The following is a 14,365-nucleotide window of genomic DNA, read 5'->3' on the forward strand; positions in this document are numbered from 1 at the left end:
AAATATTTTTTAAATGGTTAATTGAGGCAGTGAGAAGCAAAGGGATGTAATGCCAAAATAAAAAATTCGAAGATAATCAGTACAAATTATTTATTTTCTAATTTTGCATCAAGAGAAAATAAGAAATAACCCTTTCCTTTTCTGTTGTTGAGCATTCTCAAAGACTAAGCAGGGCTGGATCATATTCATGACTTTATGCACCCCAAATAAATCAAACAACAACAATGGATTTTCGAGTAAGTCCCACCTGGAGAGCTCTAAGCATGCAAGATGCAAGAATGCGGCGTAGGGGGTGAAGTAAGTCAGGAGTGTATACTCCTGGTAGGGTTACCCAATGCATGAAGGCTACCGTTATTCCCAACAAAAGATTGCAGGCAGCAAAACTCTGTCAGTCTTCAACCGCTGGTTCTCTGGGTCTTCGACCATTGAAGCTGCCTTTTTTTTCCCATTCATGACTAAGTCCTTTTCTATTAATATTCAATATAATGAAAGTGAGTTGAACTGCTTCATCATTCTGTTAATTTTCATTGTTTTTACAATAAAAAAATGCTTAAAATTAGTTGTACCAAATTAATTAGTCAGTTGTTTGTGTATTTATTAGATTTATATATATAATCATCCTATTTAACTAATTTACGAAAAATTTATTATTCATGAACAGAGAAATAGAATTACAATAAATAAATTTTTTTAAAAATTCAGTTACATTATAGTAATACAGACGAACCTCGTTAACGCGTATTCACTTAACGTGATAATCGATAAATACAGGGTTGATCCTGTGAGTTAACAATCACTTAATAATTTATACGATAAAGTCCGGTTAACATGAAATAATTATCAGTTCCATTTTGAGTAAATGGTTCAACTGTTATATGGAAAATCAGTGATTTTCTGTTTTGTTTATTTCATACATTTCATTGATTTTTCCCAGCGTCCTGAACTTTTTAGAAAAAATGGATAAAGCAGTAACTCTAGGTTAAATAATAAAAGGTAATGCTAGTTTTTTGAACGGCCCCAGAGGAAAATTAGAGAATCATAATTTCTCTGATAACCACCACCAGAGCAAAAAAGTAAAGATCCAATCTTTTTTTTAGAGACAAATACATGCTTGTTTTATTACAGAAGTATAATTTATAATGTTTTTCTTTTTTTTTTTTAAGTTCAAAGTAATTACTCAATTATTTGATGATGATTTTCCTGTATTTTGACAAAATTTCTTTAGTAAAAAATTGCACATTGATAGTGTTGTAGAACTGAAACTTAATTGATGAAAACAGATTACAGCATCGTAAGATTTCATTAGATAGATTACAAATTTGATACCTTACCTCATTATGATAAAATTTAGCAACAGTTTCAATTTCTGGTCTGAACTGAAGACATGATGCATCCCAAGGTGCATAATATACTACAAGAGAAACGTCTTTCTCGGACAGTAATGAAAGAAGATTTTTTACATTTCCTTGGTAAAAATCTGTTACTAATGAAGGTGGAAGGAAGAAAAGTTCTGGAGGAGTGACTTTTTTAGTTTTCAATGGACTGAAAAGAAAACAGAAAAATTTTAAGTAAAGGAACAACTGTAAAATCTAATACTTTGATTCAGTTTTATTTATTTACTTATTTTTTCTTTTTAACCAAAAAAGAGTTTCAAAACTATTTTTCTAAATTTTATATACAATGCAAATCATTTCAAAAGATCGACAGCTTCATTTAGAGAAAGTAAATTATTAAAACTTGGTACAATAGTGCTGCATTTTTTACCCTCCACAAAGGAAAACACAATGATACACACCTCACGGCCCTCTCTGTAATCTTTTAAAAAAAATTTCTTTTTGTGACTTTATCATTCTTTGGGAAGCGATGCTTTTCGAAGCTTAAATTGAATTTAAAATTTGAAGCTTTTAATTTCAAACTAATTTTGGGGAGGAAGGGTTCAGGGTTCTTCCGCGGAAATTGCTAAAAAGGAAATTATGAGTGATGTTAGAATGGGATGAGATTTGGGATCCTCTATGAAAAATTTTTAAGTTAAAGATGTAAAAACGTAGTTTTTGGCCACATTTGGGAGACGGCATTGAGATTGAGTTGAAATTGTAAATTTACTATTGCAGGGTTTAGGGAGAGGGGGGGAATGAAATTCTAAAAAATGAGCTTTAGAGGTAAAGATTCCAGCGACTGTCCCTAGAGAACCATTTTGATATTGGAAGTTTTAGAAACACAATTTCAGACTGTACGTATACATTGAGAAGTTAGGTTAGGAAGTGGGTTTTCTCTCTCTCAAATGTTTCGAAATTGAAGGCCTAAAAATGCGCTTTTTGATAAAGCTTGGTGACGTCATGGGAAGGGATAAGGTTGAAGGATAAGTTTTATCAGCATGGAGGTAAAATCTCAATTTTAAAGGTATCTTTGGTAATGCTGAGAGAAGCAGTGGGGAATTCGGGTTCTACAATCGGGTAATTACAAAGAGATTCAAACAAGATTTGACCGCGAAGCGAAGGATGCGGTGACCAATGATGACTATTACCCATTGAGCAAGAATCGCACATGCTCGGTCGTCAAGGTGTGTTTGAACCAACCCTTAAATCGTTCAGATTTTTCAGAAGTTTACTTTGTGTTAATTACATAATAAATTATGCATTTTTTATATTTTTTGAAATTAAAGCATTAATAATTTTCCACAAACAATAGTGGATTTTTTTCTCCTCAATTATTGAAGGGGTCGGATCCTCAATTACTGAGGGGGTTCGGACCCCCCTCCCTCCCTCCGGCCGGGACGCCAATGAAAAGAGCACAACACTGCCTTGTACAGGTAAAGAGCAGGTACTGCAAATATTTCATATTTCATTTTTTTTCATTTCTGTCATCTGTTGTACATTAGTTTTAGTGTACAAGCTTGCTTATTTGGTTTCTGCTGAAAAAAAGGCACGAAAACGTCTAATTCCAACATTCCCCAGTGGTTAACATTGAATCCAGCACACATTTTTTCAAATATCTCGAAAAGTCATTTCTGAAGCTTCTGCTGTTTACCTGCACACGGCAGAATAGTTCTGTAAACATACCAAGTCAATCCTTTGAATTATGGCGTGCTGAGAAGAAATGCTTTACAGAACCATGGGGAAAAAAAAGGATGAACATATTGATTTCAAGTTCAACTTTTTCGGATCTGAAAAATTGAAGTTAAATAATAATCATAATAAAATTCTTGTCACAGGAGGGTCATATGACCCTTTGACCCTCCCCTGAATCCGCCCTTGCTTTCACACAACTTAAGAAACTTGACAAGTTTTTGGAGGGGCCATAGTACGTGGATGGAGAGTGGCGATAAACAAAGGAGTTGGAAGATTTTATATCTCAATGTATCTTTTAATGTTATTTTGAAAAATTGCATTACTTTCATATCTGTTAGTGTGAAATGTTTGTTTATTTTAACAACTGTTTTGCAATCTTTCTTTTTTCCAGCAAACATCTGCATTTGAACTTGATCTTACCTGACTACATTCAGAATGATCTTTATACGACAATTAATTTACAGAAATCTTGCATTTCTCTTATCACCTGCTGGGCCACCCTTTACCTAAAAATGCAATTTGCTATGGTAAATGTGTGTTACTTTGTATTGAATGACTGCTACAAAAGATCAAAGGCTTTTTTAAAAAAAAAAGGTTTGAAAAGGCTTGACTTTTTCATTTCTAGCAGAAGTAGGACACTCCTAAAATATAGGTTTTCTGTTTCAGCCACTAACGCCGACTCCATGGGGCTTGAGGTGGCTCAAGCCCCCCCCCTCCCCTTCCACACACACAATAATTTGTGTGTGGGTGTGCCTTTTTTTTAGAAGGAATGGCCAGTGCTTTAGTTGAGGAATAATTTGCTTTTTGCTTGAGTGTCAATGGGAATTGTTAAGGTTTAGGAATTTGTAGGCATTGATCAAATTCTATATATCAAGGCAAAGACCCTATTTAATTTACTACAAGATGTCCTTGTACGCCTACACTTGCCTTTTCTGGATCCAAGAGGACTGCTTAGAGTGTGTTGCATCAAATATGAGGGGGAAGTTGGGTGGACTTCTAAAATTGGTTTTAGACTAACAGTCACAAGCATTATAATATCCACTGCACGGCTCTCCACAAAATAGAATTGTAAAAATGTTCCTTAAAACAAAAGGAACATGGTCTAGTTGAACCAGAAAATTTGCATACTTATTTTTAGATTTCTATATCTTGAAAATGGCGTATCACATATTGCTATTATAGCTAGTCAGAATTCTGAAATGTTCAACCAGGACACCGGAGCTTCAAAAAATAGTACCCTTTCCATACTGCGAAGACTGTAATTTCAACAAAGTAGAGACGTACCGAGTAGCACTTTGGCCGAGTACCGAGTACTCGGCCTTTCACTACTCGGCCGAGTTACCAAGTACCAATTATGTTTTAAGAAGAACCACCGACACACATGTGATGAATTTTGAACTTATTGGAATAGTAGCATAGACCTCCTTGTCCATATAATAGTTTTTGAAACTAAATTCCTGCTGAAATTTAATTATGCATTATATAAACAATTTTGTTTGTGTCAAAAATTTTACGAAAAAATTATTTTTGAAATTAAAAATAAATAAATAAAAGGTATGATTAATCAAGTTGGAATTAAAACAAATTACAGTGAAATCCCTCTAATGCGGACACTAACAGGACATTTTTTTTTGTCCACAATAGAGAGGTGTTCGCAGGACAGGGGTTTAATAATGTTATTTGCATTGGAACTGGGGAATTTAAAATTGTCCGCATAAGAGGGGTGTCCGTTAGGAGGGGTTTCACTGTATACCAATCAATTATAGTTCTAGTCCGCCAAACATAACTAATTTTTAAAAGCAGATAAAACAAATGTGCAGGACCTTACCTATGCTTACCTTTTTTTGCATAATTTTTAATAAATAAGTTTTATTAACTTTGGGGACATTAAAATAAAGATTTATTCCATTGAAGTATTACAAACTTCATTTTTCTCAAAATTTAAATCCGACTTATAAATTTTAATTGTAAATGATTGCAGAATATAATGCATTGCTCTTTTTTTATAAATTTTTAGTATCTGTCTTGGACAATATTCAATTTTTTGCAACTACTCGGTATTGGCCGAGTATCTGATCAGAATTTGGCCGTAGTGCCGAGTACTCGGCAAATTGGCCGAGTAGGCCGGAGTACCGAGTAGTTACCGAGTACTCGGTACGTCTCTACAACAAAGCAATGCACAAATGTTCAAACAAAAATAAAAACCTTAAAAGATGAACTTTTCGTTTGAATATTTTTGCATTGATTTGAATTGATTCAGCTCTTTGTAAAGCTCTCCTTGTTTTCACTATACAGTGTGAATCGTTCTTTCATGTATTTTCCTTATCTGAAGCATGGGTGCCCATATGCAAAATTTTAATGGGGGGGGGGGGGGGGGGCTCAGACATTTTCCCCATGGTTTAGCACCGATATTTTCCCCATGGAAACCAATTTCAGTACAGATTAGGGTTATTAAAATTTGACATTTCTAATAACTTATTCATTATTAGCTGAAAAAGAAATGTAATAACATTTTTTCAAAGAAAAAAGTACTAAAAGCAAGAAAGTTCTAATTTCTAAGGGGGGGCTTGAGCCCCGTCTTGCCCCTTATATGGGCACCCTTGGTCTGAAGTAGCATAGATAGTTAAGGTTCAAAAGTAATCAACATTCTCATTAATTATAGTAAAATCTTGCCAGTCAATTATTTTTTCAAGGAAAAAAATCTAAAAGAAGTCATGAGATAAACATGTTAGGAAAAAAAAGGTCGAAACAAATTCGAAGTGTGCTGTATATACTGTGGAAATATAATTTTATTGCCTCAGGTCAGGATACCCGAAGTGGGTGCAGCGGGGAGAAGCGAAGAGTTCCAGCATGTGTCCACGAACTCAATAGAAATATATAAAATAGAGACAGTGGCATAGCCAAGGGGGGGGTCCGGACTCCTTCCGAAATGACCAAGTGTAAGTAGTATATGATTGAAGAAAAAATGCAAATGTAAAATGGGAGGGAGAAGGGGGAGACGAAATGAGGGGGGCGCTGTAAGACGTAGAGCTTTATTGCAATGATGAGGTTGAGTGTAGGGGAGCATATTGGAGATAGTGATCATAACAGTATTAGGTTCCGGGTTAAATTTGAAGTGTGCAAAGATGATAATTTTAGGTTTGTGCCCAATTTCAGAAACACTGATTTTGTTGCACTTAGGCAGAGCTTGAAAGAGGTTTTTTCGTCAGGGTTGGAAAATAGCGACGTAGATCAGCAGTGGACGGAATTTAAGGATAAACTTGCTAAAACCGTAGGGAACTATGTTCCATTTAGGAGAAAAGGTGTTAATACAAAAATTTGGCCCATGTGGTTCTCCAGGGAGACTAAAGAAGCTCTTAATTATAAGCAAGCCACTTTTCGTAAGTTTAAAGAAACTGGTCAGAGTGCGGAGAGGCTCCAGTATGGTAAGGCAAGGCGAAATTTTAAGTATTTGGTACGGATTCAGAAAAGGGAATTGGAGCAAAGGCTGGCAGATGACATTGATGGGAACCCTAAGAGGTTTTTTGCTTACGCTAATTCTGGGAAAGCTCGAAACAGTCAAATTGGGCCTTTGGTTGATGAGTATGGAAATTTAATCCAAAACGATAGGGATATTGCAAATGTTCTGAATAACTTTTTTTCCAGTGTGTTTAACGATAACTGTATCTCAACAGTTGACACTAACAAGACACAAGCTATTATACAGCTTGAGGATTTTGTATTTTCCAGGGAGGAGGTTTTATTTCATTTGAAAAAGATTAAAGCAACTAAAGCTCCGGGACCAGATAATATTTATCCAAAAATTTTAGTTGAATGTGCAGAGGAATTAGTGGATGTTATTTTGAATATTTTCAATGCTTCTTATAACTCGGGGACGGTGCCAGAGGACTGGAAGCTGGCTAACATAACGCCACTCTTCAAGAAGGGGTCTAAAGGTCTTGCTGGGAATTATAGACCTGTAAGTTTGACTTCGGTGATTTGTAAGATTTTCGAAACTTTGATCAAAATTAAGATCATGATGTTCTTAGAGACTAATAGTCTGTTGACTAGTTTGCAGTATGGTTTCAGGAAAGGTAAATCCTGTACTACTAATTTATTGCATTTCTACGACAAGGTTACCTCAGCTTTAGATGACAAAAAATGTGTGGATGTTGTTTATATTGACTTTCAAAAAGCTTTTGACAAGGTACCGCATGTTGCTCTTCTCAGCAAGTTAGCTGACATTGGAATAGGAGGAAAAACTTTACTTTGGGTTAGAAATTGGCTTACTGGTAGGAAGCAAAGAGTAGTTGTGAGAGGAAATCATTCTAATTGGAGTGATGTTTTAAGTGGGGTTCCTCAGGGATCAGTTTTAGGGCCTCTTTTGTTTATTATATTTATGAATGACATCAATGAAAATATTTCTGGAAGCATGAATTGTTTTGCTGACGATGTAAAAGTTATGGGGATTGTCGAAAATGAAGAACAAGTAAAACAGCTGCAAGAGGATTTAGATCATATTACTAAGTGGGCAGATAAATGGGGTATGGCAGTTAATGTAGGGAAATGTCAAGTGCTACACTTAGGTCATGGAAATAAGCGTATGAGATATCATTTACAGGGTTCAGTCATAAATCAGGCAGAAAATGTTACGGATCTGGGTGTCCTTATAAATCAGGACTTCAAGTTTAGTCAACAGTGCAGTATTGCTAGTAACAAAGCCAACAAAATGCTTGGGTTCATCAAGAGATCTATTTCAAACAAATCTAAGAAAGTTCTTCTGCCTTTATATAGGAGTTTAGTAAGACCTCATTTGGAGTATGCTGTTCAGTTTTGGTCGCCTTATCTGAAGAAGGATATTTTTGTATTGGAAAGGGTTCAAAGAAGGGTAACTAAATTAGTAAGGGGACTCTCAGATTTAGATTATGATACCAGACTTAATAGGCTTAACATGTATAGCCTGGAGCAAAGGAGAGTCAGAGGGGACATGATTCAGTTATTTAAATTTATCAAAATGAAAGATGTAAATGGATTAAATTTTTGCGGGGAAAGCAGGACAAGGGGTCATTGTCTTAAGCTATTTAAATCTCAGGCTAACTTGGAAATCAGGAAAAACTACTACTTTAGCAGGGTCGTGGGCACTTGGAATAGCTTACCGGAAGAGGCGGTAATGAGCAAGGGAGTGGATAGCTTTAAGAGGGCCATTGATCTTCATTGGGGACTAATTAATTGACTAGGACCAGCCTAGCTGGGCCCAGAGCCTGTTGCTGGTCGTCACATTTGTATTTATATATTTGTATATTCTCAATTTTTCTGTAGTGTGTGAAAATAATCCTCTCTGCAGTCTCCAAAACATTGGTTTCCCTCATTAAAGTAGATGCAAATTCTGAGAATATATCTGTTTAGAATCTAACAAAAGGCACGTCTCCTTTGTCTAGTTCCCTCCAAATTTCTTGGAATTTCTTCCCTGCATGGGTTTCCCAGGGAAGTGGAGAATTTATTTTGCATTAAATTTTGCCAATTGTTTCAAATTCAAATGCATTCAAAATTATTACTTATCATTAATAACAATTGAATAAAATTTTTATCTCAAAAATCTATTTTGCTTATTTTAAAGAAGATCTCCATATCAATCTATCAAATTTCCTTAGCCCCCCCCCCCCCCCCAAAAAAAAAGAAACAACTTCCTGCCTACGCCACTGATTAGACCCCCTCCGAAATGAAATCCTGACTACGCCACTGAATAGAGATAGCCGATAATCGAAAAAGTTTTAGAACCAACGTTTTAGGGAATGAATAAAATAAATGCTCTAAAACAATGATAATAATCAGAAATGATTCGATACGAAGTAGAATCATTTGGAAAGGAAAAAAATAGTCTAATAAACTACTCTCAACAAAAAGCTATCGGGGAGAAAAACTAGAACTAAATTTCAAGTGTGATGCAGTGTGAAAAACATCTAATTGCTCCAGAAACCAAATGAAGTACAAAATATTTGGTAGAAATTTAATTTCTGATTAGAAATTAGTATGGTTTTTTATTGTTGAATATATAAAGTACTAAATTATGCAAATGCGACAATTAGGAAATGAAATATAAAAATTAGTAAAAGTAGGAAATCTTTTATTTGGTTCAATTCGATGTTCTAGAGAAGTGCGGATAATAAAAATTATAGCCGAAAAATAATTTACTACCGGCATAAGCTTTGTTTACACCCGCATATTCGTCGAAAATTCACTTAAGCATCTTTAACCAGAGATACATACCCATTTCTCAGAGCAGCTATTCCTGTAAAAATGAGGGCTATTACAAAAATAATTTCACGGCCATAAGAATTCATAACTTGTATACATTTAGTGAGCGACACAGCATCGCCACGTGTCTCATGTATTTGTGTATCATTTTCATCTTTGCCTAGTATGTTGGCCGCCATGATGACGTCATGTTCAAGGAGGGAAAAAAAAGGAAAAAATGATGCTTTAAAAACCGCCTTTTAAGACTTATATAGATCGATTTTATTTTCGCTCATGTAATTTGAACAACGGAAGCATTCGAAGCCCATTAACTACTTGTTTTGAAGGAACGCGAGACAGAGAACGAAGAGAAAACGAACGAAAGAGGGAGAAAGAAAATTATAATTTGATTTAGAATGTTTGTAATTCAATTACAAGAAAAGCATTGCGTTCATTCCAATTACAGTTGTGTATTTTAAGCACAAACAATATAACGGTGTTCTTTCTCAATTTCATTCCAAAGTTTGGCAAGAATGAGTACTTTTAAATACAATAATTATGCTGTTTGTTTTTAAAAACTTTTAGTTCCAAAATAGTAGCATGAAATTGGATATTGCCCCACCCACTTGATCTCTCCTAACCTGAAAGATAATTCATATTTTTATCCTTGAAGAAATGGCAGGCATTATGGGGAATTTTTTTTGTATATTTTCGTCAAAGTTCAATATCTGTATTCGTATTGCAAGTTCAGAAATAGGCGCTATTAAATTACATACTTCATCAGACAACCTTTTATAGTACTTTTCGTATAAAAAAAAAGAGTTGAATGAGTTTTTCGAATGCATAATTTAAAAAAATTGTCTGTTTTCTGAATGGGAAATTTGTCAATACTGGATGGGGGGGGGGGGGAGCAATACGGGGGCTTTCGCCCCGGGCGGCAAATTCACCTATTTGTGTGTTTTTCTCGTTGAAACTACAGGTAAAACTTGAAGGGTAAGGTCGGCAGTTTCAAGTTTTTGCCCCCGGTTCGAAAAAATTGTCGGCCGGACACTGAAATGTATAAGTATTTTTTGTGCTTCCACTTTCAAGAATCTGTTAATGAAAACAACAACAAAAAAAAAAAAAAATACTCAGCTCATTTATCAGTTTTTTTTTCCAAAAATGTGAATGGATATTTCATATAAGAGTTTGTTTTGCTTTTTTCAGTACTTGAATTCCTAGATATATTTTAAATTATCTGCCTTGCTACAAAAAATTTAATTTCTAACTTTGAAGCTGATTAGCAGAACTTGAAATATTATACACAAATACTGCTTTTTTTTTTTTTTTTCCAATTTAGACATGCTTTGGCTGAAGTCTTTATATTTAAAAAAATTGAAGTTGAATCAAATTTTACTGTTAAAGATACAAACATATTTTGTATTCATGAGAAATTCCTAATTTGTAAAGGCAAGTATCAGTTTTTCATTTTCAAATGCAAAACAGGGACGTGCACAGGGTGGGAGAAGGGACACCTGTAGGCCCCAGCCTGAAGGGGGCCCAATATTTTTGAAACTAGGGATGAATTATTAGGATAAACAATATGGAGGGGGGCCGGAAAAGTCATTTGTGACGGGCTCCAAAATTTCTGTGCACGCCCCTGATGCAACTAGACATTTTTATCAGAGAGCAGTGGATCAAGTGTGTTTTTGAAAGGAGGGGGGGGGGGGGGGGTAAAGTGTCATTTTTGAGCAAAAAGGAGGGGGGGCATGGGGCGAATGTTTTGAAATGGAAGGTCTCAAAACCCAGTTTTAGGCTATCTTTGGTCACGAAAAGAACCCCTGCCTCCCCCCACACTCTGGATCTGTGCCTGATTAGAGGTTAAGGTATGCTTTTCATTTTGGACAGTACTACGTTTCGAAACGCAACTTTATGGTTAATGTTTTAAGATTAGGTTAATAAATTTCCAGTTAATTAACAAGTTGTTAAATTTTGAAATTAATAACAAGCATTTGAAAATTTTACTGTGGCCTAAAGTCCCATTTTGAGTTTGATTTATTATCTCTAAATTTTCAATGATGATTGAACTGGAATTTTTAAAATTAAGTGCATTGTAAATGATTAAAGATTTCAAATGGGAAACTTTGAACATAACTAGGAGTTTGAAGTCTGCTAATAACTCCCTTGATCCATGGAATTGATGTAAAAAATGAACATTTTAATCAGGAGTGCCCATCTCTAATCATGCAAGCCCCCCCCCCCCCTTAAATAGCGGCAACAGGCTCTGGGCCCAGCTAGACTGGTCCTAGTCTATTAATTAGTACCAGATGAAGATCAATCGCCCAGTAAAAGCTATCTAGCTCCTTGTTCATTACAGCCTCTTCCGGTAAGCTGTTCCAAGTACTCATACAGCCCTTACAAAGTAGTAATTTTTCTTAATTTCCAGGTTAGCCTGAGATTTGAATAGCTTAAAACAATGACCCCTCCTCCTGCTTTTAGGGCAAAAATTCAACCCATTAATATCTTTCATTTTGCTAAATTTAAACAACTGAATCATGTCCCCTTTGCTGATTCTCCTTTGCTCCAGGCCATACATATAAAGCTACAAAGCACCTCCCCATCTCCCTTGTGAACACCAGTTTTATCCCCAGAGGACTTCATTAGGGGACTGATAAATTGATCAGAGGGCAAGAGCCTGATGCTGGAGATCACCAAATATTGTGATTTTGGACCTCCCAGATTGAAAAAATTTGCAATAAGAGAGAATCTATGAACCCTGTCCTATATCCAAACCCCAATAGGGCCGTTTCCATGGACACTTTTGACCCCGGAAAAAACCTGCTTTTCACTGCATTCCGGTTATTTGCGGGGTTTATGTGGAACCTTTGTACTCCTGCTAGCTTCTGGAGTGAAAGCGGTGTTTTCACCCAGAATACATTACTGCATTACGCGAAACAAGTTCGTCTACTAGCCGCTAAGGATGCTGGGTAAAAATTGCTTTCTCTGGTATAATGGGAGAACCTCTTTTTACATGGAAACGGGGAATTTTTCGATCTTTTTTTTGTGGAGGCAGAGCAGGGATTTACCGGGTCGAAAAGTATGTTATGAACGCGGCTAAGTTACTAAAATAGTCTGCAACTGGATTTTTAAAACTTCAACTAAAAAAAAATTCTGGAGAGAGCCCCCCCCCCCCCCCAACCTATTATCGGCAGTTGTCTAAATTTACACTTTCGGAACTACGATTTGAAAAAAGTGGAGGAGACGCGCACAAAAAAAGAAGAAATCAAAAGCTTAAAATTACAATAAAGCACAAATTCCAAAACTGGCATAGAAAATTGACAACATAGATTTTTCTTTGAACACATGTGTGTGGGGGGGGGGGCCAAAATATTTTCCATCTTGAACACTTGATGTTGACAATTGCCACTTCCTTGCAGTTCCCGATCAACCCGAAGTGATACCTAGGTCCTGGCAAAATTTGGTGCCCCTCTCACAAGGAAATCCACATTTTTCGTGTCGAAGTTTTCAAAAAAGCGAAAAATAAAAAAAAATTACCCCATTTTGGTGCCCCTAAAATTGTGGTTGCCCAGGTCCATGGACCTACCGGACCGTGCGTTCATCAGGCCCTGCCTCCTTGTCTTAATGATATATTTTTATTTTTTAAATCATTGAGTGTACTGTATTGCTGCAATTGGGAGTGGCAAACAAACAAAAAAAAAGCTAAGGAACAAATTTAAGTTTTCCATTTTTTATTTATTTATTTATTTATTTTTTTTGCACCCTTACATTTTGCCATCATGAAATTTGCAGAACCAGTCCTTGGTACAGCTGAAGAAGCATTTTTTTTAAATGTTTTTTTTTTTTTGGAAAATAAATGATTAAATTTTTTTAATTAAAGTTGTGAAATACAAGATTAAATGGATGGTTAATAGAGAGTTTTCTAAATGCCTACCTTCTAGGAATGCTATCAAAAGATTTACACTTACAGGATGGGTGCCAACTTGCAAAAAATTATTGAGGGGGGGGGGGAGGGCAGATGTTCACCAGGTGTGTAAAGAGTATGAAATTCCCCCCCCCCCCCCAAGTCAATGGGGCCCTCTGGATAATTTTTTGATTTTTGTGTATTGAAAATGCCATTTTACATATATTCTGGTGTGTATAACTTATTTTAAATAGCAATATGTGACGTGGCATTTTCAAGGTAAAAGAATTTAAATAAAAATTGGTATACAAATTTTCTGGTGCAATTAGACCATGTTACTTGTCTTTAAAACCAATTTTTGAAGTTCACTAAATGCCTCTCTCATACGGTCATCATAGTAGTTCTTGCAAGTCTAGGAATACGATTAGCATCTTTTAGTATTTTGAATAGAATCTGACTTAATATCCTAGAGTATCATAAAGGCCAAAAAATCCTCAAAAACTTCACAATTGTTGTTAACAGTCCTTAAGCGAAGCGAAACTCTTTAAATAGACTGTTATGGACAGGTAAAGGGCAGTGACTGCAATTTTTTTTTTTTTTTTTTGCTATTTATCGTACGTTAGCTTTACAACACAAACTTGCTTTTTGTTCCCGCTGAAAAAAAGCATCTAAATCCAAAACTTCCCTCCTGTTAGTATTGAATCCAAAACGAGTTTCTCCAAATATCTCAAAAACTAATGTTGGCAGATACTGCTGTTTACCTGCCCACGGAAGTACAGCACTCTTCATGCAAAAGCATTTGCCACTCCATTCAAAACAAGAGACACACACACACATGCAAATAATTATTTCCTTCCCCCTAGTCGAATGGAGTCGGCGCTAGCGGACGCCTTACAGATAAGCTGAACCCTTAAATATTTTAACATTTTGTTCAAAATGCATTCTTCTAGATTTTCTTCTCAGTAGCATTGTCCATCTGAATTTTTGACCTCTTATCTATTGGTTAACAATGTCAAAGGGAGCAAAACAATTATGTTGTCTTAGAGAGATACAGATGTCTTCAATCAGTATGATTTTATCTTCATAATGTAACCAAAACCACATTATACTTGGAAACTATACTGTAAAAATGCTAATAAACGGGCTCCCCTAAAAATGAGAGTGGGGTGTCTGGCCGCAAACA

General features: G+C 35.6%; 1 protein-coding gene across 1 annotated transcript in view; it reads right to left on the bottom strand.

Moving 5' to 3' along the window:
- LOC129227778 (thioredoxin domain-containing protein 11-like) overlaps window positions 1-9,892 on the bottom strand; it is a 28,030-nt gene extending 18,138 nt beyond the window's left edge. The window contains exons 1-2 of the mRNA XM_054862386.1: window positions 9,315-9,892; window positions 1,332-1,542 (exon numbers count right to left, since the gene is read on the bottom strand). Of these exons, the coding sequence (XP_054718361.1) occupies window positions 1,332-1,542; window positions 9,315-9,481 (378 nt within the window). The 5' untranslated portion in view covers window positions 9,482-9,892. The remainder of the gene's footprint in view (window positions 1-1,331; window positions 1,543-9,314) is intronic.
- Between the last annotated feature and the right edge of the window lie 4,473 nt (window positions 9,893-14,365).

Source organism: Uloborus diversus, chromosome 8 (genome assembly GCF_026930045.1).
Source record: "Uloborus diversus isolate 005 chromosome 8, Udiv.v.3.1, whole genome shotgun sequence".
NCBI classification, from domain to species: Eukaryota; Metazoa; Arthropoda; class Arachnida; order Araneae; family Uloboridae; genus Uloborus; species Uloborus diversus.